General features: G+C 44.9%; 1 protein-coding gene across 1 annotated transcript in view; it reads right to left on the bottom strand.

Moving 5' to 3' along the window:
- The window catches only part of Dnah14 (dynein axonemal heavy chain 14), a 221,151-nt gene that overhangs the window by 85,478 nt on the left and 108,393 nt on the right, over positions 1-27,280 (bottom strand). The window contains exons 44-53 of the mRNA XM_032914677.1: positions 24,065-24,187; positions 20,981-21,139; positions 18,745-18,877; positions 16,651-16,712; positions 15,728-15,912; positions 14,294-14,422; positions 11,571-11,708; positions 8,719-8,886; positions 7,210-7,380; positions 409-576 (exon numbers count right to left, since the gene is read on the bottom strand). Coding sequence (XP_032770568.1) covers positions 409-576; positions 7,210-7,380; positions 8,719-8,886; positions 11,571-11,708; positions 14,294-14,422; positions 15,728-15,912; positions 16,651-16,712; positions 18,745-18,877; positions 20,981-21,139; positions 24,065-24,187 — 1,436 coding nt within the window. The remainder of the gene's footprint in view (positions 1-408; positions 577-7,209; positions 7,381-8,718; positions 8,887-11,570; positions 11,709-14,293; positions 14,423-15,727; positions 15,913-16,650; positions 16,713-18,744; positions 18,878-20,980; positions 21,140-24,064; positions 24,188-27,280) is intronic.

The raw sequence follows: 27,280 nt of genomic DNA, 5'->3' as shown, positions 1-27,280 counted from the left end.
AACTCTTGTATTCTTTTCTTTTTTTATTGGATAGTTTAAGTATTTACATTTCAAATGTTATCCCCTTTCCCAGTTTCCCCTTGCCCATCCCCTTCCCCCTGCTTCTATGAGGATGTTCCCCTCCCTCTCACCCACTACCACCTCAACAGCTTGGCATTCTTAACTATTATCCTCAACTGTACACCCTGCCCTTGGGGTTAGATGCCACTGAGACAAAGCATAGATAGAAGTGCAAAGAACTGAACATCTAATGTCCCCCGCCCTTGGAGCCAGAGGAAATGCTTCCCCTTCCCACCTCGCACACTTTAAAATGCTTGATCTATATATGTACAGATACATATCCATATGCACACACGTGGACATAGTCATGTTTAACGCTCTTCAGGCTTTCCTGTAATGTGTCTTTACCTCCAGGGATGTGGACCCCAACTTCTGTTGGAATTCGGTGAGGATGTTGAGAAGTTTGTCATAGTTATCAGTGTTCTGGTAGATCCTTTTTCGGTGAGGCTTATTTACATCCATGAAGTCCACAAATAAAACTGGGTTGTTCATCAGACTCTCCTGGCTCCAGGAAACCTATTGTAAAATAAGAATTCAATCGCTATTCAGATTCCATTGTCTTTACATTGAAATCCTATCTTTTCCTAAGACCGAAATCTGCCTGTCATAGAAGCTTCTGACAGAGGAACCTTAGACTCAGGTTCCCGTGTGTGTACACACATATGTGCGTGTGTGTGTGTGTGTGCTTGTGTGTGTTCCTTTGAGCAGTGACACTTGTAGTCCCCTCTTCAAAATAGCATTTTTAAAAAATGCTTCTAACCAAATACCCTGTTACAGAGGAAGCCAAGGATACTGAAATACAGTTGTGACCATGACCTCGCCTCAGGGTTCTGGACTTGGGCTGAGAGCTCTCTGGTTAGAGCCGGGTGCCCTGCAGGTCTACGGACAATCCGGGAGAAGGACTGTCCCTCGTCAGCTGTCAGTTACCACCCCAGGCTGTAGCTTTGCATAGTTAGTTGCCTTCTTCTTTGCATGCTTTTGGTTCTCTGTCATGCCATGGCCACAGACTCTCTCCTGCTTGAGCCTTGCTCTTTTCCTCTAAAACCAGTCAGGATGGAAGGCTCTTTCCCGTCTCACTCACTGCAGGACTGTGCTCTGGCTGGCAGAACACCAGCATGCTCTCCTGCAGCTTCTGGTTTAAGGTGGCCGTGGGCAGTCTCCACCCGTTCCAGTAGTCCTTGGCATACACCTCACTTGCTGTCTAGACCCGGAAGTTCCTGATGGACATTCAGAGGTCATTTGCTTAGAGACTATATGCCATCAGACGTCTTGTGTCACTTGACCAGCTGGGTTAACTGTGTATAACCTTACTATGCTGCACACCATTGGTCAAGTGAGGACAATGACAGGGCCTCCATCACAGAGGTCATAAACAAAGATTGATGAAGGATCCACGTATCAAGGTCTGAGTCAGCGCCTCATGCATTGAGCTCCCTGTTTAATTAGTCGTATTTCACTCTCTCAGAAAGACAACTGAGTAACCCTCCTGTTAATAATTCATGTCCTTGTGCTTATAAGGACAGTTTGGTTGATGTGGTCTTTAATTTGGGGAATTGTAGCTGCCTCTGCCACTCATAGGGTTGACGGCTGCTAAGGGAAACCTGGTTCCCATGAACTTGCTCCCTCACCGTGCACTGCCTTTGTATCTTTCTGTGGTGAGATGTGAAGGCAGACTTGTGTGCTTTCGATCTTATAGGATGCTTAGAGGACGGCCGGGAGTCCTCTCAGGAGTCTTCCTGGGGGAGGTGTAATGAGCTCTCTTCTGATTTTCATTTTCTTAGTCTATCCCTTCACTCATTCTTTTAAAAACAAAACTCATTATATGTGTGCGTGGGCACATGTGGACCTCAGAGGACGGTTTGTCCAGGTGGGTTTCTTTCCTTCTACCTTTATGTGGGTCTGGGGGTTAGAACTCTGGTTGTCAGGTTTACAGGACAAAAACCTCACCTGCTAAGCCAGCTGGCAAGCCCCATGGCCCTGCTGAGCTGGCTGGTCAGCCCCATGCCCCTGCTGAGCCGGCTGGTCAGCCCCATGCCCTCCTGAGCTGGCTGGTCAGCCCCATGCCCTGCTGATATGGCTGGTCAGCCCCAGGGCCCTGCTGATATGGCTGGTCAGTTCCATGTCCCTGCTGATATGGCTGGTCAGCCCCATGCCCCTGCTGATATGGCTGGTCAGCCCCATGCCCCTGCTGATATGGCTGGTCAGCCCCATGCCCCTCCTGAGCTGGCTGGTCAGCCCCATGCCCTGCTGATATGGCTGGTCAGCCCCATGGCCCTGCTGATATGGCTGGTCAGTTCCATGTCCCTGCTGATATGGCTGGTCAGCCCCATGGCCCTGCTGAGCTGGCTGGTCAGCCCCATGCCCCTGCTGAGCCGGCTGGTCAGCCCCATGCCCCTGCTGCTGGTCAGCCCCATGCCCCTGCTGAGCTGGCTGGTCAGCCCCATGCCCCTGCTGAGCTGGCTGGTCAGCCCCATGCCCCTGCTGAGCTGGCTGGTCAGCCCCATGCCCCTCCTGAGCTGGCTGGTCAGCCCCATGCCCCTGCTGAGCCGGCTGGTCAGCCCCATGCCCCTCCTGAGCTGGCTGGTCAGCCCCATGCCCTGCTGATATGGCTGGTCAGCCCCATGGCCCTGGTGATATGGCTGGTCAGTTCCATGTCCCTGCTGATATGGCTGGTCAGCCCCATGGCCCTGCTGAGCTGGCTGGTCAGCCCCATGCCCTCCTGAGCCAGCTGGTCAGCCCCATGCCCTCCTGAGCCGGCTGGTCAGCCCCATGGCCCTGCTGAGCTGGCTGGTCAGCCCCATGGCCCTGCTGAGCTGGCTGGTCAGCCCCATGCCCCTGCTGAGCTGGCTGGTCAGCCCCATGCCCTCCTGAGCTGGCTGGTCAGCCCCATGCCCCTGCTGAGCTGGCTGGTCAGCCCCATGGCCCTACTGATATGGCTGGTCAGCCCCATGGCCCTGCTGATATGGCTGGTCAGCCCCATGTCCCTGCTGATATGGCTGGTCAGTTCCATGTCCCTGCTGATATGGCTGGTCAGCCCCATGCCCCTGCTGAGCTGGCTGGTCAGCCCCATGCCCCTCCTGAGCTGGCTGGTCAGCCCCATGGCCCTGCTGAGCTGGCTGGTCAGCCCCATGCCCCTGCTGAGCCGGCTGGTCAGCCCCATGGCCCTGCTGATATGGCTGGTCAGCCCCATGGCCCTGCTGATATGGCTGGTCAGTTCCATGTCCCTGCTGATGGCTGGTCAGCCCCATGCCCCTGCTGAGCTGGCTGGTCAGCCCCATGGCCCTGCTGATATGGCTGGTCAGCCCCATGGCCCTGCTGATATGGCTGGTCAGCCCCATGGCCCTGCTGATATGGCTGGTCAGCCCCATGGCCCTGCTGATATGGCTGGTCAGCCCCATGCCCCTGCTGATATGGCTGGTCAGCCCCATGGCCCTGCTGAGCTGGCTGGTCAGCCCCATGCCCCTCCTGAGCTGGCTGGTCAGCCCCATGCCCCTGCTGATATGGCTGGTCAGCCCCATGGCCCTGCTGAGCTGGCTGGTCAGCCCCATGCCCCTCCTGAGCTGGCTGGTCAGCCCCATGGCCCTGCTGAGCTGGCTGGTCAGCCCCATGGCCCTGCTGATATGGCTGGTCAGCCCCATGCCCCTCCTGAGCCGGCTGGTCAGCCCCATGCCCCTGCTGAGCCGGCTGGTCAGCCCCATGCCCCTCCTGAGCCGGCTGGTCAGCCCCATGCCCCTGCTGATCTGGCTGGTCAGCCCCATGGCCCTGCTGAGCCGGCTGGTCAGCCCCATGCCCCTGCTGATATGGCTGGTCAGCCCAGTACCTTCATTCCTTCTCTACTCATTCAACCTAGATTTAGTTGTTGAATGGTTATATTAAGCTGAATTCCAAAGATTTATCAAGAAAAAAATCAATGATTCTGTCTTCATGAAGCATGTAAATTGGAAAGAGATAAGACAGGTCTGTGATATGAAAGTCCAACAGTATTAAAACATACAAAGAAGAATCTAGAAGGAGGCTGGCGCTGGCCAGAAAAGGTTACCAAAATGTCAAAAGTATGCACTGAATTTGTAAAATGATCCACACTGTATATTGACAAATTATAGTGTCATGTGTGTAGGGACTACATGTCTTTATAATGTGTTTTTACAGCATAAAAAACCCTATTTGCCACCTCAAATAGCACCATTGTGCCCAACAGTTCTCACGGACTTCTCCATCCTGCGTAAGAGGCACCATTGTCCCGTTCTACCCCTCATCCCTGCTTCTGAGCGGTGGACTCTTTAGACTTTGCACATGGTGGGAATGGGCTTTCTGAGCCTGCAGTATCTCACTTAGTGTCATGTCCACAGGCTGAGTCTTGAACAACGGCCATGACCAGGGTGAGCCACGGGAGGGGACCTGCGGCCGTGGAGGCAGAGGCTGTGGTAAAAAGCTGTATTCTGGTTGGAATGCAGGGGTGTGTGCACACGCAGGCATGGACACTGAGGCCAGCACTCGGGCCTCGTGGTGGTAGGGAGGGTGTGGTGAAGGTCAAGGAGGAATGGTTTCCAGCATGTTCAATATTTCACAGTCCCAGAGCAGCACGATGCAGGGTTAGAAGTCTAAACCTATAGATTCAGATCGTTCTCTTAAGGTCCACATTATTTTCACTGAATTCCTCACCTGTATTTAAAATGTAAGACGGCTCAGTGGTTAAGAACACTGGCAGCTCTTCTGAGATCCTGGGTTCAATCCCAGCACTTACATGGGGGCTCAAATCCGTCTATAACTATAGTTTTATAGGATCTGATGCCCTCTTCTGGTGTGCAGACATACATACAGACACCCATATATATCAAATAAATAATAAATCTTTTAAAATGTAGGTGTAAGAGTGTTTTTCAGAATCACAGTAGCTTAGCTACATCACTGTGTATTAGCAACAATTCTAAATGATCTTCATCACCCCCACATCCGACAGAGGGCTGATAGCCAACATTTATAAAAACCTCAAGAACTTAACCCAAATAACCCAATTAAAAAATGGGGGCACAGAGCTAAACAGAGAATTTTCAACAGAGGAATCTCGAATGACTGAGAAGCACTTAAAGAAATACTCAGTGTCCTTAGTCATCAGGGAAATGCAAATCGAAACAACTCTGAGATTCCTTCTTACATTGGTCAGAATGGCTATAATCAAAAACTCAAGCGACAGCACATGCTGAAAATGTGGTACATCTACACAATGGAATATTGCTTAGCTATTAAAAATAAAGACATCACGAATTTTGCAGGCAAATGGATGGATTTTGAGAATTTCTTTCCTAGTGAGGAAACTCAGTCCCAGAAGGACACCCATGGTACGAACTCACTTATAAGTGGATATTAGCCATAAAATACAGGATACCCATGCTACACTCCGCAGACCCAAAGAAGCTAAACTAGAAGGCCCCAGTGAGGATGCCTGAATCTCACTTAGAAGGGGGAATAAATTAGCCATAAGAGGAAGATGGAGGAAGGGAACTGGGTAGGGGAGAGGATGGGGGAGGGGAATGGGAGGTTTCAGGATCAGGTGTGGGGAGAGGCAGGAGGGATGGCCAGATGACCATGAGAATGAATGGGAATCTGTAACTGACAGGGGTAGTGAGGTGGGGGGGGCATCTCCAGAATGAGACAAGAGGCCTGGGGAGAGGGAGGCACCCAAGAATCAATGGGGGTGTATTGAGCTGTGACTCACAGCACTGGAGATATGGAACCTTTAGTCACCCCCTGTAGTCAGGAATTCCAGTGGAGCAGTAGGGACACCAACCCACACTCAAAACTTTCAATCTCAAATATATCCCGTCTATAAGAAATGCAGTGATGGGAGACGGAGCAGAGACTGAGGGAATGGCCAGCCAATAACAGGCCCAACTTGAGACCCATCCCATGGGCAAGTACTAATCCCTAACACTGTTAATGATGCTCTGTTACGCTTGCAGACAGGAGCACATTGTCCTCCGAGAGTCTCCACCCAGCATCTGACTTAGATATAGACGCCCACAGCTCGACAGTGGATGGAGCTTAGGGACTCTTGTGGAAGGACAGGAAGGAGGATTGCAGCCTCTAAGGGGATAAGGATTCTACAGGAAGACCAACAGAGTCAACTAATCTGGACCCTTGGGGCTCTCAGAGACTGAAGCACCAACCAAAGAACATGCACAGGCCGGATCTAGGTTTCCCCACACATGTGTAGAAGATGTGCAGCTTGGCTTTCATGTGGGTCCTAAACAACTGGAACAGGGGCTATCCCAAAAGCTGTTGATGTGTTCTATCAGCTGGGCTGCCTTGTCTGGCCTCAGTGGGAGAGGACGCACCTAGTCTTACAGAGACTTGAAGTGCAAAGGTGGGGTGGGGGGTGGGGGGATACTGGGTTAGGGGACAGGAGGACGGGAGGGAGGCTGGGGGGAAGGATTGTGAGAGGAGGTGACCAGGAGGGAGCAGTGAGCGGGACATAAAGTAAATAAGTAAAATAATGAATAAAAAAAATAAATAAAACAAAAAAATTTTAAAAATCCATGCGTTTGTTATAGTCTCAGAACCGTGAATATGCACACACACTGGTAAAATATTCACATGCAGACGTACATTTAAATGTCTGTTTACGTGCATGTTTATATAAGCAGAGCTCTGTGGATAAAGCCTGTATTGTACAATTCTGTTTCAATAGTGTTGAGCTCTGCCCTTACTGTCCTCCTCAGGGGGCTCAAGATTAAGTAGTAAAGAGCGACTCAATGCCTGTTGAGCTACAAGACTCAGTTCAAGCCATTGGTTGTGTTGTTCTCTGTGACATCATTAAAAGAGACACCAAGGAAGCTAAAGGTCAAAGGGGTGGAGAGAGGCATCTGGGCATCTTCAGTGGGCAATTCTGCAGGCCCTGGAGAGACCGGAACGGTGCTGAGGCTCTGAGAGGCCAGAGTCGTGGACGGAAGAAGCAAGACTTGATCGTTTCCCTCACAGCTCAAGCTTCGATCTCAGACATCTTTAAGTAAGGAATGGAATTCTTAAAACCAAGTTGCTTTCATTAGCATTAGAGATATACTTGAGGACTTTCATAAAACAACACTGTGTGTGTGTGTGTACATGTGCACATGCGTGCGATTCCACTTGGGATACATTTCCCAACAATACCTGCATATGATTCTGGAGTTCTGTTGACAGGATCTGATAGAAAAGGCTTTTTTCTTTGGGTTCAATCAAACGATCATGAAACACGCGGCTGGCTTCGTGAACTAGGAGCAGAGCAACCATCTCTTTGGAGTTAATTACGCTCTTGTCTGCCTGCATCAATCCTAGCAGAAGCTGACAGATCAAAAGGCAACACGTGACCAACATACACAGGTGTACGTTACATAAACACAAACTTTCCAAGGTAAGATTCATCAATTTCTGAAAGTGACAATCTGAATGTTTTCATTGGATGGGTGAGCTAAAGCCACAGAAGATGCCTATGGGATGACTTGAAAATGTCTCAGGATCTGAGGAGACTCCGAGGAGCAGAAACTGTAGCTGGGCAGATGTTGCCAGCACAGGTGACAGGGAAGCAGTTTTTATTAAAAGCTTTTGTGTTTTCTTTGAGACAGGATCTCGCTCTGTGGCCTTGGCGTCCCTGTAGACCAGGCTGACCTCGAACTCAGAGATCTTCCTGCCTCTGCCTCCTGACTACTGAATTAACAGCATCACCACACCTGGCTGTGAGGTGCTTTCTAATATTGATGTATTTGACATTTTACGTTTAAATCAGGGCTGACCTTCTACAGCAAGGGAAGAAAGATAATGTATTCAATATTCTCTCTCTCCCTCCCTCCCTCCCTCCCTCCCTCCCTCCCTCCCTCCTCTTCTTCCTCCTTCTCCTCTTCTTCCTCCTCCTCCTCCTCTTTTGTCTCTTTAAGACAAGATTCTCTGTGTAGTCTTCGCTGTTCTGGAACTCCGATGATTTCCCTCCCTCTCCTTCCCGAGTGCTGGGATTAAAGGCATGTCCCACTATGCATTGCTAACTTTTTCCTTAACATTGAATTCTGCACATTATTTGATTGCACTGCTGACTAAGCCAGTGCTCCTGGGTAAGCGGTTAATTCACGAATGTGCATCAAGTACTTAAATAGGTCCACTCCCTTGCAGCAACAGAGAAGTCCCCCAGACAAGGCCAAGCCCAAGCCCAAGCCCACACTATGACCTTGTCATTTCTTTTGCCCAGAACCCCAGCTTGTACTAACGGCCTTACTGGTTTTGTCACTGGATCCTGTACTTCACACTATTTGAACAGTTCTCTTCAGTGGACACGTGGTACAAACTGCCACTGTGGCTTTCCCTTCTGTTGTACCTTCTGACAATTTGATGTGGGCACAACCAACAGAGCGGGAGGAAGAGAGGGAGACAGAAAATTATACCCCGATTTAAAGGTTAAAATCAAGCTAGAGCTGGGCTGGAGAGATGGCTCGATGGTTAATAGCACAGACTGCTCTTCCAGAGGTCCTGCGTTCAAGTCCCAGCAACCACATGGTGGCTCACAACCATCTGTGATGGGATCTGATGCCCTCTTCTGGTGTGTCTGAAGACAGTAACAGTGTACTCACATACATAAAATAAATAAATCTTAAAAAAAAATAAACAAGCCAGAGAACTAACGTCATAACAAACCTTAAACATGTCTCGGGGATTGAATATATAGTGGCATTTGGTTGGTGTTGGCAACATTTTCTTACAGACTTCATAATATATCGCCAGGGAGCAGTAGACAATCTGATCTCTGCATTTCTGCACCTCAGTTACGAAGTTATGGAGGGAGAAATACAACCCCAAGTGAGCCTTTAAAGAGAAAACTTTGTTTAATTAAACACGTAAATGTAGGCTACGGCAAACACTTACCGTGAAGCTGACTTGTCGACTGTACACACAGTGTTAATTTCACTAAGAATTATTGCTAGTTAAAATTTCTTAGATCAGGATGGTGGCAAAAGTGCAAAGGTGCCCTGGGTGTGGGAAACAGAGGCCATACCAGAGATCATAGTTTGTCACATGGCCTAGAAAGATGTGACTTGTGTTCTTTGGGGACAATTTGGTGGCCCACCTCTGGGCACATCAGCTGTGGTACTCCAACATCATCTTCCTTGCCAGAGAGGCAAGTGATAGAATGTTACCTCATCTGGATGGCAATACACAAGGCCTGTCTTTACAGAATCCAGAAAGTCCTTATTGGAAAAATGGCTTAAATTGAAGTACAGGGCAATTTATACATCTGATGTGTGAGGTTGCATAGAAGTAGTAACTGTCTTGAAAATTAATCTCGCATCTCCTTTCTTTAGAAGTTTTAAAGGTAGATAAAACCAATTTCAAACCCCTTATGATTCTGATACAGGTGACCACAGGCTACACCTAAAAGGAAAAACTGCTTTAGAAGAAAGTAAATGTGTGTGCCAAGCTAGGTTGGCCCAGGAGAGACTGCCCCTGATGAGAAGGTGCAAAGATGGGAACACAGTGCTCATGCTTTAAAGGGAGTTCCTGAGTTCCATGCCAGGTGTGTGAGATCTCTCTCACCTCTGTCACCTCTGTCAGGAACGTCACCTCTTGGGACTGCATTAGATAAATACCACATACATTTCTTATGAACATTAAATGCGACTTCAATATTGAGACAAGTCATAATAGTCCCGAAAATACAGGAGAAATAATACTTATAAGATAAAGGATAATTTCTCCGTGCTAGTGGCCTTGAGTCACACACTTCTCCCACTCCCCACCCCCAGTAGATGAGCTGGGTGGAAACCCATGTATCTCAGTGGTAGTTACCATAGTTAGGTTTTTTTATTGCTGTGAAAAAACAACATGACCAAAAGCAATGTGAGGATGTGTCAGGGTCCTGCCCTGACAGTCAGGTACTGAGGTGGGAGGCAAGCAGGAGGGCCAGAGGCTGATGCTCTCTTGTTATTAATGCTCTCTTCCTGTTCTGGTGATTTAACCCTCTCTTACTCTTCTGGGGCCAAGCCAGTTGACTTCTGCTGATAGCAGCAGGGGATTGAAACTTAGTTTCTTGGGCTCTTTATGTCTTGACTCAGACAAGACAGAAAGCCTCTCACTGGCCAGGCAAGAGGCTCTGAGTTCAGTAACAAAGAAACAAAGACAAAGACAGAGACAAAGAAAAAGAAAGAGAGACACACACACAGACATACATACTCTGGAGGAGGCAGAGAAAGGGCTACACTAAGCATTTATTTTTGCTTTCAGCTTTTTATAGTTTTTCTTTTTACACAAAAGTCTTATATGCAAGAAAAAATTACCTCATAGATAAAATGTTACACAAACAGGAGTTACAGCAGAATGTAGATTATAAATTAAAAGCAGTGTTTCATCCTATAAGCTCATTAGAAGTTCAAAGCAATAGTTTTATACGGCCTTGCTTTATCATAGTATACACCTGTGGCTTCATCTTTAGACCTGATTTAGAATGAATGTTTTTCTTGATCATTAATGTGTGTCCCAATCCTGTTTTCTTTTCCTAGTGTAATTAGTCTATGACACATGAAGGTTTACAGAACTCTATTTGCAGCTTATATTCTATAGGGGGCTTGAGAATACTTGTATCAATTTAGGAGTTCTCTAAAGTCATTATTAGGAATTATGAAATCATCCGTTTGTCTAAACAGCATTACCAACTGCATGAAAGAATATCTTCATATTGATTCTGTAGGAAATTTGCCCAATAGGGTGGGGATAAACACCTAGGAAATCATTAAGCTCTGTAATAGTGTCCAGAAAGGCACATCAGCAGTGAGAAGCAATTCTAGAACAAAGTCTCTGCTGTCTTTGCTTCTCAGAGCTCAACAAAGCCCTGCAAAACAGTGTGCCATGTCCTGAAAGTCCACTGACTTGACATAGCTCTCCTAGACGGGCTTCAGGAAGATGGGGTTTACTTCATCTTATAGTTCATAGTCCATCATCTAAGGAAGGCTAGGGCACGGACTCAGCACAGGTATCTGGAAACAGAACTGATACAGAGGCCATGGAGGGGGTTCTGCTTATTGATTTACTCCTCCTGGCTTATTCACCCTAGGGCCATTTGTTCAGGGGTGGCATTACCCACAGTGGCATTACCCACATCAATACCAATCTAGATCATACCCTACTTTTTAATCCCAGCATTTGGGAGCCAGAGGCAGGTGGATCTCTGAGTTCCAGGCAAGTCTGCTCTACAGAGTGAGTTCCAGGACAGCTGGGGCCATGTAGTAAAACTCTTTTTCAACCCATACACATAAAAAAAAAAAAAGAAGATCCTCTATTCCCAGGTATGTCAAGGCTTGTGTTCTGTTGACAAAAACCAACCAGTAGAGTATACAGCACTTTTTTTTTCTTTTTTTCAGAGCTGGGGACCGAACCCAGGGCCTTGCGCTTGCTAGGCAAGCGCTCTACCACTGAGCTAAATCCCCAACCCCTACAGCACTTTTGAGAACCTGGTTCTAGCCCAGTGGAGGGAGCGAGGGAGCTACATACATTACCTGAAAAACAGTGCACAAGACACTCTGTGGAGGGTGAGGCAACACCAGCATGGAGAAGTGCTTGAGGAGACGGGGGCTGATGTCCTTCCCACCGGCAGAAGGTGTACAAGCAGCAATTAGAGAAAGATCTTGAATACTCTGTGGGAAGAGTTTTAAAAGGGGAATGCATCTGTAAGAAGTGAAATATATACCCATATCCCAGCCCCAAGTGGACAGATGCAGGCAGACATCTAGATTACTATTTACTATGAAACCAAAATTACAATGGTAATAGAAACCTGTACTCTTACTGATAACCTGTCATAAAATGTAACTTTTTATGTACAGAGCCTTTCTACATGTCATCAGGAATTAGCCCATTTTAAAAAATGACAATCACTTCCAAATGTGAAACCATTAGAAGAAAATACAGGGAAATACATCATGAACTGGCCCGGGCAAAGATGCTCACAAGCACAAGTGACAAAGCTAACATAGTCAGGTGGGATTATCCCAAGCAGGAAGTTCCAGCACAGCACAATGGTTGACAGTAAACAGATGCTGACAAGAGGCTACCATCTAAGGTACACAAGGAACTCAAACAGTCCAACAGCTCACCTGCCATGAACAATCCAACTAGAGTTTGGCAAACATTTTAACAAAGGAAAAATTAAATAAACAGCAGGCAAATGAAAATAAATGTCACGCTCATCATTGACCACCAGGGAAATTAAAATAAAAACAATTATGAGATATCATTTTACTCCAGTTAGAAAAGCTATTAGCAAAAGACAAGAAATGGGGAATTCTGGCAAGGCTGAGGTCTCTGAGGAGAAGGGAATTCTCAAACTACTAGAGGGACTGTAATTAGCACAGGCATTAGGAGAAATAGGGCATAGGCTCCTTATAAAATAGAATTACCACATGTTCCAATTATCCTACTATGAATATATATTCACACACATAATCAACAGAGATCAAGTCAGCATATAAAACATATCTACATCTGCTGCACTTTAACAACAGAAAAAAAAAAAACCCATCAGAATCAATTTAAGGGCCCACTAATGGATAAAGAAACATGGTGTATGTATGTGACAAAATTCCACTAAATCTTAAGAAAATGAAGTCCTGTCATTTATATCAACTTAAATGATCCCAGAAGACTTATGTTAAGCAAAATAAGCCAGACACAGAGAGACAAGCACTGCATGGTCTCAATAATTTGGGGGATCTAAAATATGTAATATCAGACATTTCCCACTAATAATTCCAACTATAAGTGTTTTAATTCCCTAATTAAGTAATGTAGACTTGTCAGTTGGATATTGTCCTGTAAAAATACAGATGACTCGAAAAGAAATGCTGAGAGAAAGGATAGAAATTAATCCACCAACAAATGAAAGCCAAGACCATTCTGGCATAACCGTTTTGCTAGCGAGTGAGTGAAGTATACTTCAGCTGAGAGCTATCAGAAGAGAGCTATTTGGGGTGGCGGGGGGGGGGGAGAAGAGAGCAGGGAGGGAGGGGGATCAAGGTGGAGGATGAGGGAGAGTGAGGAGGGAGGGAGACAAGTCGGAGCAGTACAACGATATGCATGCATGAAAATATCCAAATGAGGCCCATTGTGTTATAAGCTAATTAAAACATCAATTAAAAAACAAAGACAGAGCAGGATCCTGTATACCCCACTAAAGACAGAGGACTGTGAAGGGTAGTAGGGATGGACACAGGGACAGGCTTGACAACAGACATCAAGCAGAAAAGCAGACAGCAGGAAAAATTATAGGTTCCTACTTTGCAGCAGAGTAACAAACCACTAGTTGAGAGGATTTCTGGATGTCCTTCTTTAAAGGGAATGACAAATGTTTGAGGTGATTCATGAGCTAAATGCTCAAATTTCGTGGTTACATCTTGTATAAATATAGCAAAATGCCACCCTGTACCCATAGGTGTATTCAATTGTTCTATGTAAATTAAAAAAGAATTTTAAACGAGGAGTCCTTGGAAAATAAATACTATGTAACTGAGGCTGGCAGAGAGGATGCTGTTGGTGAGTTGAGCGATCCTAGCAATGTATCTGTGACGGCCTGGGGTTAGCAGATACTGGAGATAACATTGTTACGACCCTGATACACCACAAAACCACAGTGCTGGGCTCCGTAGAGCCAGAAAAGGACCAATCTCTCTTGATGGGGCATTGCTGACACCCCTGTTCCTTCTCATGTCCATGACAGGACTGCAGAAATCTCACTGAAGACCCACTTTTGACTATTTTCTGGTCACTTCAGAGATTTTGCTCAGGCTGTTTGACCCAGGACCCACTTCCTGGTTTTTTTCTTCTCTCTGTTTTTCACCATTCTCAAGTTGTCTCTGGAGGACTGCACTGGGGTGCCTTCTCTCTGACTAGGTGGACTGTAATTCAGTTTGGCTGGTGTCTGAGCCAACGCCCTAGTGAGTGTACTTCATCTGGGATCCTGACTTAAGTGTGCCTGAGACATGAAACTATTTGCAGGATGGTCATCTCATCAGGGAAGAGATCTGAGGATCAGACAGCTGACGCTGGCCAAGTCAGTTTTGAAAAAAAGGGCTTTTGATTTCCAGAGAAGGAATCAAAAAAGGGCCTCACCATTAGGAAGTTCACATAAGAAGACTTCCTATGTTTTTTTTTTTTTCTTCTTCAGTGTGCTGTAAGTGTTCAGGAACGACATTTAGTGAGGAGAAAATCTTAGCGCATACTGTACCTTCCACACGTTTCTTTCCGTGTCATAAATGCCTCCCATGTCTAATAACTGTCTGATCAATTCCAGGGGTGGCTGCGCTCCGCATTCGTCTGGTAGTGGCATATTCAAGTCATCAATAAATACTACAATCTTAAGGGAGACACAAGGTTTAAGTATATTAATTGGCATCAGAAAATTAATTATTTAGAAAATTATGATTTATGGATATTATGATCTGCTCAAGACCCTAACTGTAGGCAATAACCTATTTTTAAAAACCAAAAACAGAAGATCAAATCTATTTTGGAGATGTGGTCATGTAGGACAATGAGCATTCAACATAGCAGGAACTCTGTCCACACTTGGTCCCTTGAACGACTGCACAGTGCTCTCAGGAAAGGCTTGATGCTGACAATGCGGCTGAACTGTGGCGCTTACCTCTGAGTGTGTCAACTTACTAAGCGTTTTCTCATCGTGGGCTTGCTTTTGGCTTTTTCTATTTCATATGCACTCTGGGTTGGACAGGAAGTTTAGAAACACAATCCAGGTTTTAAATCTATATTCCTTTTTGCTGAGAATATTACCCCGCCCGGTGTAATGACTATAAGCTCTGTGTAATGAACTCTGAGTGTTTGAAACAAAAAAATACAGATAGCTGCTTTAATTTCTGAATTGTTAACTGTTGTCCTTGCTGCTGCTGTTTCTTTGTTACTATTTGAGAACACTGTTTCCCCTCCTCTAATACAGACTAGCAGCCATGTGTCCTGCCTGTATTTTCTAATGGTGTGATTATAGGTTGCTGAAACCCTTTCAAAACCCCTAACGTTCCTTTATGTAAACAAACATCTATCAGTTCTACCCGAATCTTCAGTTGAAGACAGGGGACTCTGAAGCAACCCGTTAAGGTCTGCTAACGGTGGGGCAGCACTGTGGACAGGGACTCCTAGGGGTCTCGTGCAGGCTTTTTTATGAATCGTGGGAACCTCTTGAACCTGGGCTAACTTCATCGTCTTGAATGGGAGTCAGTGATCATAAATTCCAATTGTGATCCAGACAATAAACGGACAGCTGATTCCATGCCAAGCAGACTGAGGGTGAGGATAAGAACATTCAGTGCTCCAAGTCTCTGAGTTATGTGAGTTCTAGAAGTCTCTCTTTCTCTCAGAGCTTCATGCAGTGGAAGAAAATGAGCTAGAAGCTACAGCAACACAACCCTAGTGGCTGATTCAGTTTCCAGCCAATCTTTATCCAGATTTTGGCTTATTCTTCTGTTCTTGTAAGTCCCGTCCCGGACAACGCATCAGACTGGAAGAGCGATGGTTTGAAGGTCAAAGCCCCTATTGTAAGTGAGTCTTTGGGCAATGCCCGGGAGTGCACATTCCCCTTCTCATTAACTAAAACCAACCAACTTGCTCATCCACTGGTGTGTGCAGGCTGCTTAGAGGGCAATGTTACCCGGTTGTTCTTTGGTGCTCCCAGAATGTCTTTGGTTTTTCTCACTAACTTCTGCAGAATCAGCTCCTTGGTTTTGGCGGCCGTCATGGTGGTGGTGAAGTTTACTGTGGAGACTATAATCCCTTTACCGTTTTTAACGGTGCTGTCATCATCACCTTTATCCTCTTCTGTCTTTGCACCTTGATCTATGGTGCCAAAAATAAATAAATAAATAAATAAATAAATAAATAAATAAATAAATAAATAAATAAATTGAGAACAGTTTAAGCGATGTTTGCTTTGTTTTAGGGTATCTGGAAGTGTGAAATTAAGGGATTTTATTTTGCTGTTGACTTTTAAAGGACCGTGCTCTGAGAGGGAAGCTGAAGCTTTGAATGGCTCTATATTTTCCCACTGTGATCTGCATGTGGGAAACCATAGCACATGCGATGGTGTGAGCCCTCTATTGTGGATGTTACATATTTCTGAACGCATGACGGGAAAGCAGCAAGCAGCATTTTTTACTGTTAGTGCTCATTCCCCGGGTAAGAACCATCCAGGGGGATGTGTGGGCAATGCTGTGGTGGTGTAAGACCCCAAGCCACCACTGACACCCTCGTTTCTGTTGTGTGCCCTGACACGAGAGCTACGGAACCACAACTTTTCCTGTGCTGTGCTGAGAAGCAGGGACAACTACAGACAGAGGACACCTGGATTTCATGCATTTCCCCCAGGACCGCATGGCTCACAGCGGACTCGGCCACGTGCAGCCCCTCCACCAGAGCCACTCATACCGTTCAGTAGTTCGACTGAGTCCTGGCAACTTCCCACAGACTGCATTTGAAACAAACAATTTCAGATTTTACCCTGTGACCTCACACAGCGAAGAATGGCTGGCCTGCGGTTACAACAGAAGAGACTTGATCCCAAGACTTCAAACTTACCAAGACCTACGCCAACTACTTTGCCGGTTTCACCAATCAAGACGTTGATATTCTGCCTGAGGCTGTTGGAATCAAAAGTTTTGATAAAATTAGTTTATCATTTTAGCTGTAGTATTAAAGTCTAACCAACGTAAGAGCAAACTATTGATTGGTGCTTAGATATCCCAGAAGAAAACATTTACTTTTCTGTTCACATGTTTCACATGTTTATAGTCCTAGGCCTCTCTGCATTCCATTTTGTAATTCAGCTGAAAAAAAAAAAGGCTTTTCTAATGTTTCAATGTGAGACTTAATTTTAGAAAGCTGTACTTTAGAAAATTTTATGTGAAAAATTTAGGTTTATATTTTTTTCTTTTAGGAAGAGACAGACAGAATACACAATGACAGGCAAGAGCCCCCTGTGAAGTCTATGCTTTCTAAATAGATGATTTATCTCTAGTACAACACACGGACACTAAACAAAACCTTGTGAGTATATTCAAGGCGCATCTTTTTTTTTTTCTGGGAGGAAAATAGTTTATAGTTATATTTTATGTTATGTGAAAATATGTGGTTCTAAACTTAAATTTAAAATAAATGCAATTTCTCTGATTTAGAGAATGAATCTAGCCGTTAACACCTTGGAAAAAGTAAAGATTTTCTTCTAAAAAATTAATGTATACTAATAAGGATGGAGATGAAATCAGTAACAAAAAAAGTCCTTCATCAAAGACAAACATCTCAGAGCCCTACAGTTTCACACTAAATTCTAAGGCTCATCCACTAACAAACATGGAGGTAGGTGGAACATTTCCAAACTCATTTCACTTGGCTCTGGTAAGAAAGCCAGAAAAAAGCTACAGGTAAAGAAAATTTCAGGACAGTATCATTAGGAACAGAGATAAAAACAAAAACTTCAACAGAAAGCTAACAAACTCAACAACAGTGCATTAAAGAGACCACTCTTCATGATCAAGTGCGATCTGTCCTTGGCGTGCAAAGATGATCCAACACGCAGAAATGAATTAAAGTGATCCATCACAGTAATAGAATAAAGGACGACAGCAGAACAATCACCTCAACAAGGAATCTCTATACTGAACACTATAAGGAAGTCAAAAGGTCACACAAATATCTGGAGCTATGGCCTGACTTCATGGCTTAGGAAAAGTAATACTGTTACAATGTTACTCAAGACCGCTACAGCAATCCTGAACAGAAAGGGAGGCAGCGGAAGTCATCAAAGGACTAGAGAGATGTTGCAAAGGTTAAAAGCCCTACCACTCCTGCAGAGGACTGGAATTTGGTTCCTAGTGTTCATGTCCGGGAGCTCAGAAACCCCTAAGTCCAGCTTCAGGGTATCTGATGCCCTCTTCTGCCCCCTGCAGGCATCCACACACAGTCATATGCACATAGCCCCCACAGATAACACAATTCACAAAAATTAAAATAAGAAAGTACATAAGACAGGTGCATAATCATCAACACAGCAGGACGGTGCTATAAAGAGTGTGAACTGAACCAGGTGAGGAGGCTACACTCTGCAGGCGCAGAAGGGGGAAGTGTCAGGGGCGGAGGGTGAGTGAATGGGGTGTCTGCCCAAGGATGAAAATAGAGGAGTCGGATTTCAAGGTCTATCACATGGGTGTGGAGGGTGCAGCAAACCTGCCGGAAGCACAGATTTTAAGTGTTCTCACCACAAGATGTAAGTACGTGACATCAAGTGGCGGGCACGCTAGCCAGCTGGCTGTACGTTACAGCGCATGCATCCCGTTAAACAACCCACTGTGTCTCACATATACACAATTATCGAGTGCCAACTAAACATGGACATAAAATTAAGGAGAAATGGAGGGAATATTTTTCTCTTATTGCCTCATCTGAATAATCCCCATCATTATGTAAAACAAGAACAAACTCAGCAAGCGTGTGTCAAAGTCACAGTTTGACTAGATAAGCCCAAGTTAAAGTTTGTTTTTTTTTTTTCTTTTCTTTTTTTTTTTTTTTTTTTTTTTTGGAGCTGGGGACTGAACCCAGGGCCTTGCGCTTGCTAGGCAAGCGCTCTACCACTGAGCTAAATCCCCAACCCCCAAGTTAAAGTTTAATATATACAACCTTGATCTTTTAATTTCATTATGCAACAGGACTTTTCCTAAGATTGACCCGTATTTGATATCGAATGTTCCTTGGCCCTCCAGCTTCTCAAGCATCCTGTTGATGGCAGTAGACTTCCCAACACCACAGTCTCCTAAGGAGAGAACATTATCTTAGGACCACACACCAGAAAATGACGTGTGTGTGTGTGTGTGATATGTGTGTGTGGGTGTGGTGTGTTGTGTGTGATGTGTGATGTGTGTGTGTGATGTGTGATGTGTGATGTGTGGTGTGTGTGGGGTGTGTGTGTGTGTGTGTGTGTGTGGGGGGTGTGTGTGGTGTGTGGGGTGTGTGGGATGTGTGTGTGTGAGTGTGTGTGTGGTGGGTGATGTGTGGGGTGTGTCGTGTATGGGTGTGTGTGTGTGGTTTGTGTATGTGGTGTGTGTGGGGGTGTGGTGTGTGTGTGGGTGTGTGTGTGGTGTGTGTGGGGTGTGTGTGTGGTGTGTGTGTGTGTGTGTGTGGGTTTGGTGTGTGGGTGTGTGTGTGTGTGTGTGTATGTGTGGGGTGTGTGTATATAGTGTGTGTGTGTGTGGTGTGTGTGTGTGTGTGTGGTGTGTGTGTGGGGTGTGTGTGGTGTGTGTGTGGTGTGTGTGTGTGGTGTGTGTGTGGTGTGTGTGTGTGTGTGTGTGTGTGTGTGTGGTGTGTGTGTGGGGTGTATGTGTGTGGGGGGTGTGTGTGGGGTGTGTGTGTGTGTGGGGTGTGTGTGTGTGGTGTGTGTGTGTGTGTGTGGTGTGTGTGTGTGTGTGGGGTGTGTGTGTGTGTGTGTGTGTGTGTGTGTGGTGTGTGTGATGTGTGGTGTGTGTGTATATATGTGTGTAAAGACAAACCGGCATCACCGTTATCCCTTTGAAGTTTGCTTGGAAAGCATGCTTTCTGCTTTTCTGTTTTAAAATTGAGAAAAGTCAATTGGGAATATAATGTGGACTTTCAATTAGTTTGAATTGTTTGTTTCTTACAACAGATAGGAGATATAGTTTTTATTTAATGTTCTTTTAAGTGCATCCAACTCTTTCTTGCTTATAGCACAGTAGAGCTACATTAAATAAGACTCTTTGAAAAACAAAACGAAACCCATTGTAAAAGAAGACATTTTATGTGCACGAGTGTAACATCTGCATGTGTGTGCAACATCTGCATGACTCTTACACAGGAAGGTTGTAGACTCTCCTGGAATTGGAGTTACAGGTGGTTATGAACTATGATGTGGGTGTTAGGAAAAACCTGAGCCCCTTTCGAGAGCAGAGAGGGCTTTTTTATTTTGAGGGAACGTCTATGTAGCCTAGCTAAACAGTCTTCCAGCCTTAGCCTCCTGAGTGCTGGAACTGCAGCCACACGCCACAACACCTAGTTCCCTTACATTTTTTTTTTTACTAATGCATTTAATAATAAACTTACTGAAGCAGAACATGTCCATGACTCCAAGTTTATAAAACAGAAAAATTGAAGAGTTTTCTTAGAGGAAATTAGAGGTAACTATGTGTCATCTGGGTGTCGTGCAGCTCAAGTTCTTTGAGTACCTTTCTGGGGTGCTCTATTTGCCTGTGGTAATCTACGACACAGGTCAGGGACAAGAAAATGGTAACTAATGGTTTGGATATCTAGAATAAACAAGTGTCTTGAGTCACTTCTTTGGTAGTAGAAAAAGATTTGAAAACTTTTACATCATATTTACAAATTGCACATTTAAGTTTAATCAGACAATTGGTGTCCAGAGGTGGCCCTTAGATCAGGTGGTCTCCCTCTGAAGACCAGGACCCATGAGTTCTGAAGGTCAATCATACACTCATCCAAATGTCTATCTCTAGACTTTGTCTTTAATGTAATGAAAAGATAAACAAGTATAATGTCCAAGTCTGGAGTTGTAGGAGAACCCATACTTAAGAGGTTGAGGCAGGAGGATCACATGTTCAATAGAGACTGGGATGTTCAGCAAGGGTCCATCAAAACAATCAATCAATCAATCAATCAATCAAACACATAAAGCCACTGTGGGAGAGAAAGAAGGAAGATACATAGACAGGTTTATAACATCCTTTATCACAATGGACATTGATAGGCTGTTTGAGGGCCTGTGAAAATTATTCTCTCTGAATTTTCAGGGCCTGTTAATTAAGTGCACTTAACAATGCTTAGACTCAGTAGTTGTTAAACTTGTTCCTAACCTGGAAATCCCCTCTCTGTTACTTATTTTTCATACCTGTGAGAAGTACAGGGCAGGAGTTCCTCAGGAGAAGGCTCATGAGGAAAGAGAGGCAGACGGTGTCTCTGGTAGCAGTATAGTTCACGTACTCTCCGTACTCCTTCATCCTCAGCACGTTCTCACCAGATCGCTGGAAGTCGGTAAGTATCGATGTCCCTGTGGTCAGAAGACAGTCCTGAGGTTTCAGATGAGACTGTTACAGAATCCTCTCTGGACAAGTCAGCACTGGAAATGACAGGCATTGCTGCAGCATGGTACATGACATTGTTGTATGTGCCTAGGTCTTTGTTGATCAGAGATTGCTCTCTCGGGCACCCTCGGCTGGCCAAGGCACTGCTAGTATTCCTAGAAGAAAACTCCTTGACTTTCCTGCCTCAGCCCTGCTGCTAGTCCCAAGCTGCCTGACACCTTCCTAAGAACCCACCTCTCTGGCTGCCCTCCTTGACTTCCAGACACCTTTCTGCTGGGAGTGGTGATCATACAAGTGTTTATGAACCTTCAACCTTCTTATCTGAGCCACAGGAAACTGACCACACACACGCGCACGCGCACACACACACACACCCCCCAAAACCTTTAAAAGATCTATTCTATTCTTTCTTAAATTGACTGTGTCATGTAACCATTTTTATTTCCTGCATATCAAGTGTTTTGCCTGAAGGTTTGTCTGCACTGTGCACACAGAGGACAGGAGGAGGAACTGGATACCCTGGACTGGAGTTACAGATAGCTGTCAGTTGTCATGTAAATTCTGGGAAATGAAGCTGGGTCTTCTGCAAGAGCAGCTGGTGTTCTTAACCTCCAACCACCTCTCTAGCTCTGATACTGTCATGGTTTACACTTTGTACCTCTTTCCAAGTATTTTCAACCTGACTTTTTGTTTGAAGACTAAGCACAGATCGCCTTGGGCGCTAATGTGGATTTCAGTGAATGCCCTCATCTTTCCGTCTCAGCAGTGTTACCTGGAGGCCTGTGGTATCCCCCACAGTAGCCTCAGCTATAACTGAGCCTGGTGGTGCTAAACTTCTATCAGAACTCCTCTCAGGTCACTCCCAAGTCCTTTTCTCCTACAACCACATTAAACTCTACAGTTTTTCTGGTCTTCTGTGTTGGACAGAGACCACCATGGTCTAATGTTTAAAAACATTAAAAACTATGCATTAGTGTGTGGTCATACACATGTCACAGTGAGCATGTAGAGAGCGGGAGTGGGTTCTCTCTACCTTGTGGATCCAGGGATCAAACTCGGGTCACCAGGTTTGGTGGCCTTTATCCACTACCTCACAGGTCTACATGACTCTTCTTTTTTTTTTTTTTTTTTTTTTTTTTCAGAGCTGGGGACCAAACCCAGGGCCTTGGGTTTGCTAGGCAAGCGCCTACCTCTGAGCCAAATCCCAACCCCTTACATGACTCTTCTTAACGGTGCTACAAATACAACCTGTTTGATATCATTTTGATTCGCAAGTCTGTGTCCCATTTTTTTCTTTTTTTTTTTTTTTTTTTTTTTTCTATTTTTTGGAGCTGGGGACCGAACCCAGGGCCTTGCGCTTGCTAGGCAAGCGCTCTACCGCTGAGCTAAATCCCCAACCCCTGTGTCCCATTTTTTGATGCTGGACCTTTTGATGGTGCAGGTGACTCTGGTGGTGGAGAATTTCTTTTCCTTATCTTTACTGTCAGCCACAGCTAAGGAGGCTGTGCTTGGAGATGCCAGGGCTGTGGCAGCAGTGGTGACTGAGGCCATGCCTCTGCAAGGACTTCTGGCTGGCAGGCCACTTCTGCTATAGACTGCCGGAGGGAGCTGCCTTGTCAGCCTGGCTTCCGTTGCCTCTGTTCTTCTCCTGTACCCCAATCATTAATTCAACTTTTGATGGGGTTACACCCAACAGACCTAAGTAAGTTGAAAATATTGCTATCTGAGATGCATTTACGCGGCTGACCCCTAGCATATCCTGGTTTAGCAACACAGAACACTGGGATTGCGCACATGGGCTCTTGACCTCAAGGTCACGGGGCTGGCTGAGAGCTGCAGCCACTCTCCACTGTCTAGTGATGCAAGAACCATATGGCTCCTGACCAGCTTGGGAGAAGACCCCCATTGGAAAAAGAGAGCAAGACGTGATTTCTGTTCAGCATGTGCTGAGTTCGCACCACTAGAGAGTTGAAACGCTGGAAGCTGAAAGAACTTTGACTTTTGTCATTAAGGCCTTATTCATCTTCTACGAGGCTCTCACGGTCCAACAAGTTTAAGGGTCTTCTGTGACACACAGAGGCAGGTCACAAACCATAACAACTTAGAGTAGACGGATACTTAGGACATAAAAACTAAACCACCATTTTCGACTTGGTTGTTGTTGTTGCTCTTTTGAGACAGGGGCTATTGGCCGGGCTGGTACTCACCGTGTGTCCCGGACAAGACTCAGATGGCTACCCCGCTTCAGCCTCTGGGCTTGGATTTCAGATGCTGAACTGCCGTGTCCACCTTATTTTTTTTAAATCAAATGGTTTCATTTACAACAAAGTACACACTTGTGTGTGTGTGTGTGTGTGTGTGTGCGTTTCTTACTTTTGAAGAGGTATTTCCTGTTATTGTTTAGTGACCACAGCTAGTTAAACTGGTAGACCCCACGGTTGCCAAGACTCTGTACACTGTAGTTTTACGATGTATCTAATACGCGTCACACGTTTTCCTTTTATAAATTTGATTTCATACCTATGGGTGTTTTGCCTGCATGGTGCACGCCTGGTGCTCAGGGCAGGAGGCTTCAGAGCCCCTGAATCCTGATCTACAGATGGTTGTGAGCTGCCATGTGGGTGCTGGGAGAAGAAGTGGGGTCCTCTGGAAGAGCAGCCAGGGCTCTTAGTCTCAGAGGCCTCTCTCCAGCCCCTACTACACATTTACTTTAAAGTAATGTTCATTGATGACTTAAACGCATGTTCTATAGACATGAATAAAACTGTGTCTACACAGATATTTATTAGAAAATCCTCAATGTCATGGACATATCTATTTTTATGATTAATATACTTCCAGGATTTTAGAGAAGTTAAAAACCTTTCTTAAAAAAAAGTAATTTCACTTACCTCTTTGAATTAGGGTCTGAGCGTTAGGAACTAATTCTGACCAAGGCATAAACTCACATTCCTGTAAGTCCACAAAATACCCAAATATAGACTGCTCACTTCCTGGTAAGCGAATACCAATGCCTGCAAACAACAAACCCAAGAATCTAGTAAGAAACTGGCACAGCGGCGGCAGCGGCATGAGCGCTGCCTGGGAGGTAAGGTTTTATAACACAGCTGTCTGCGGAAGCTCACACAACTATGAAAACAGGCAGGCTGCATCCTCCTAGTACCAGCTTCTACAAAAGCAAAAGTTTGTTAATTAATTATTTATTTATTTATTTTATTAACTTGAGTATTTCTTATATACATTTCCAATGTTGTTCCCTTTCCCGATTTCCAGGCAAAGATCCTCTAATCCCTCCCCCCTCCCCTTCCTTATGGGTGTTCCCCTCCCCATCCTCCCCCCATTGCCGCCCTCCCCCCAACAGTCTAGTTCACTGGGGGTTCAGTCTTAGCAGGACCCAGGGCTTCCCCTTCCACTGGTGCTCTTACTAGGATATTCATTGCTACCTCTGAGGTCAGAGTCCAGGGTCAGTCCATGTATAGTCTTTAGGTAGTGGCTTAGTCCCTGGAAGCTCTGGTTGCTTGGCATTGTTGTACATAGGGGGTCTCGAGCCCCTTCAAGCTCTTCCAGTTCTTTCTCTGATTCCTTCAATGGGGGTCCCATTCTCAGTTCAGTGGTTTGCTGCTGGCATTCGGCTCTGTATTTGCTGTATTCTGGCTGTGTCTCTCAGGAGCGATCTACATCCGGCTCCTGTCAGCCTGCACTTCTTTGCTTCATCCATCTTGTCTAATTGGATGGCTGTATATGTATGGGCCATATGTGGGGCAGGCTCTGAATGGGTGTTCCTTCTGTGTCTGTTTTAATCTTTGCCTCTCTATTCCCTGCCAAGGGTATTCTTGTTCCCCTTTTAAAGAAGGAGTGAAGCATTCACATTTTGATCATCCATCTTGAGTTTCATTTGTTCTAGGCATCTAGGGTAATTCAAGCATTTGGGCTAATAGCCACTTATCAATGAGTGCATACCATGTATGTTTTTCTGTGATTGGGTTAGCTCACTCAGGATGATATTTTCCAGTTCCAACCATTTGCCTACGAATTTCATAAAGTCATTGTTTTTGATAGCTGAGTAATATTCCATTGTGTAAATGTACCACATTTTCTGTATCCATTCCTCTGTTGAAGGGCATCTGGGTTCTTTCCAGCTTCTGGCTATTATAAATAAGGCTGCTATGAACATAGTGGAGCATGTGTCTTTTTTATATGTTGGGGCATCTTTTGGGTATATGCCCAAGAGAGGTATAGCTGGATCCTCAGGCAGTCCAATGTCCAATTTTCTGAGGAACCTCCAGACTGGTTTCCAGAATGGTTGTACCAGTCTGCAATCCCACCAACAATGGAGGAGTGTTCCTCTTTCTCCACATCCTCGACAGCATCTGCTGTCACCTGAGTTTTTGATCTTAGCCATTCTCACTGGTGTGAGGTGAAATCTCAGGGTTGTTTTGATTTGCATTTCCCTTATGACTAAAGATGTTGAACATTTCTTTAGGTGTTTCTCAGCCATTCGGCATTCCTCAGCTGTGAATTCTTTGTTTAGCTCTGAACCCCATTTTTCAATAGGGTTATTTGTCTCCCTGCGGTCTAACTTCTTGAGTTCTTTGTATATTTTAGATATAAGGCCTCTATCTGTTGTAGGATTGGTAAAGATCTTTTCCCAATCTGTTGGTTGCCGTTTTGTCCTGACCACAGTGTCCTTTGCCTTACAGAAGCTTTGTAGTTTTATGAGATCCCATTTGTCGATTCTTGATCTTAGAGCATAAGCCATTGGTGTTTTGTTCAGGAAATTTTTTCCAGTGCCCATGTGTTCCAGATGCTTCCCTAGTTTTTCTTCTATTAGTTTGAGTGTGTCTGGTTTGATGTGGAGGTCCTTGATCCATTTGGACTTAAGCTTTGTACAGGGTGATAAGCATGGATCGATCTGCATTCTTCTACATGTTGACCTCAGGTTGAACCAGCACCATTTGCTGAAAATGCTATCTTTTTTCCATTTGATGGTTTTGGCTCCTTTGTCAAAAATCAAGTGCCCATAGGTGTGTGGGTACATTTCTGGGTCTTCAATTCTGTTCCATTGGTCTATCTGTCTGTCTCTGTACCAATACCATGCAGTTTTTATCACTATTGCTCTGTAATACTGCTTGAGTTCAGGGATAGTGATTCCCCTGAAGTCCTTTTTTTATTGTTGAGGGTTTTTTTATTCCAGATGAATTTGCAAATTGTTCTGTCTAACTCTTTGAAGAATTGATTGGTATTTTGATGGGGATTGCATTGAATCTGTAGATCGCTTTTAGTAAAATGGCCATTTTTACTATATTAATCCTGCCAATCCATGAGCATGGGAGATCTTTCCATCTTCTGAGGTATTCTTCAATTTCTTTCTTCAGAGGCTTGAAGTTCTTATTGTACAAATCTTTTACTTGCTTGGTTAAAGTCACACCCAGGTACTTTATATTATTTGGGTCTATTATGAAGGGTGTCGTTTCCTAATTTCTTTCTCGGCTTGTTTCTCTTAGGTGTAGAGGAAGGCTACTGATTTATTTGAGTTAATTTTATACCCAGCCACTTTGCTGAAGTTGTTTATCAGCTTTAGTAGTTCTCTGGTGGAACTTTTGGGATCACTTAAATATACTATCATATCATCTGCAAATAGTGATATTTTTGACTTCTTCTTTTCCGATCTGTATCCCCTTGACCTCCTTTTTGTTGTCTGATTGCTCTGGCTAGAACTTCAAGAACTATATTGAATAAGTAGGGAGAGAGGGGCAGCCTTGTCTAGTCCCTGATTTTAGTGGGATTGCTTCAAGTTTCTCTCCATTTAGTTTAATGTTAACCACTGGTTTGCTGTATATGGCTTTTACTATGTTTAGGTATGGGCCTTGAATTCCTATTCTTTCCAGGACTTTTATCATGAAGGGGTGTTGAATTTTGTCAAATGCTTTCTCAGCATCTAATGAAATGATCATGTGGTTTTGTTCTTTCAGTTTGTTTATATAATGGATCACGTTGATGGTTTTCCATATATTAAACCATCCCTGCATGCCTGGGATGAAGCCTACTTGATCATGGTGGATGATTGTTTTGATGTGCTCTTGGATTCGGTTTGCCAGAATTTTATT

Source organism: Rattus rattus, chromosome 10, assembly GCF_011064425.1.
Source record: "Rattus rattus isolate New Zealand chromosome 10, Rrattus_CSIRO_v1, whole genome shotgun sequence".
Taxonomy (NCBI): domain Eukaryota; kingdom Metazoa; phylum Chordata; class Mammalia; order Rodentia; family Muridae; genus Rattus; species Rattus rattus.
The sequence above is the reverse complement of the archived record's forward strand: the minus strand, read 5'-3'. Positions and strand labels throughout refer to the sequence as shown.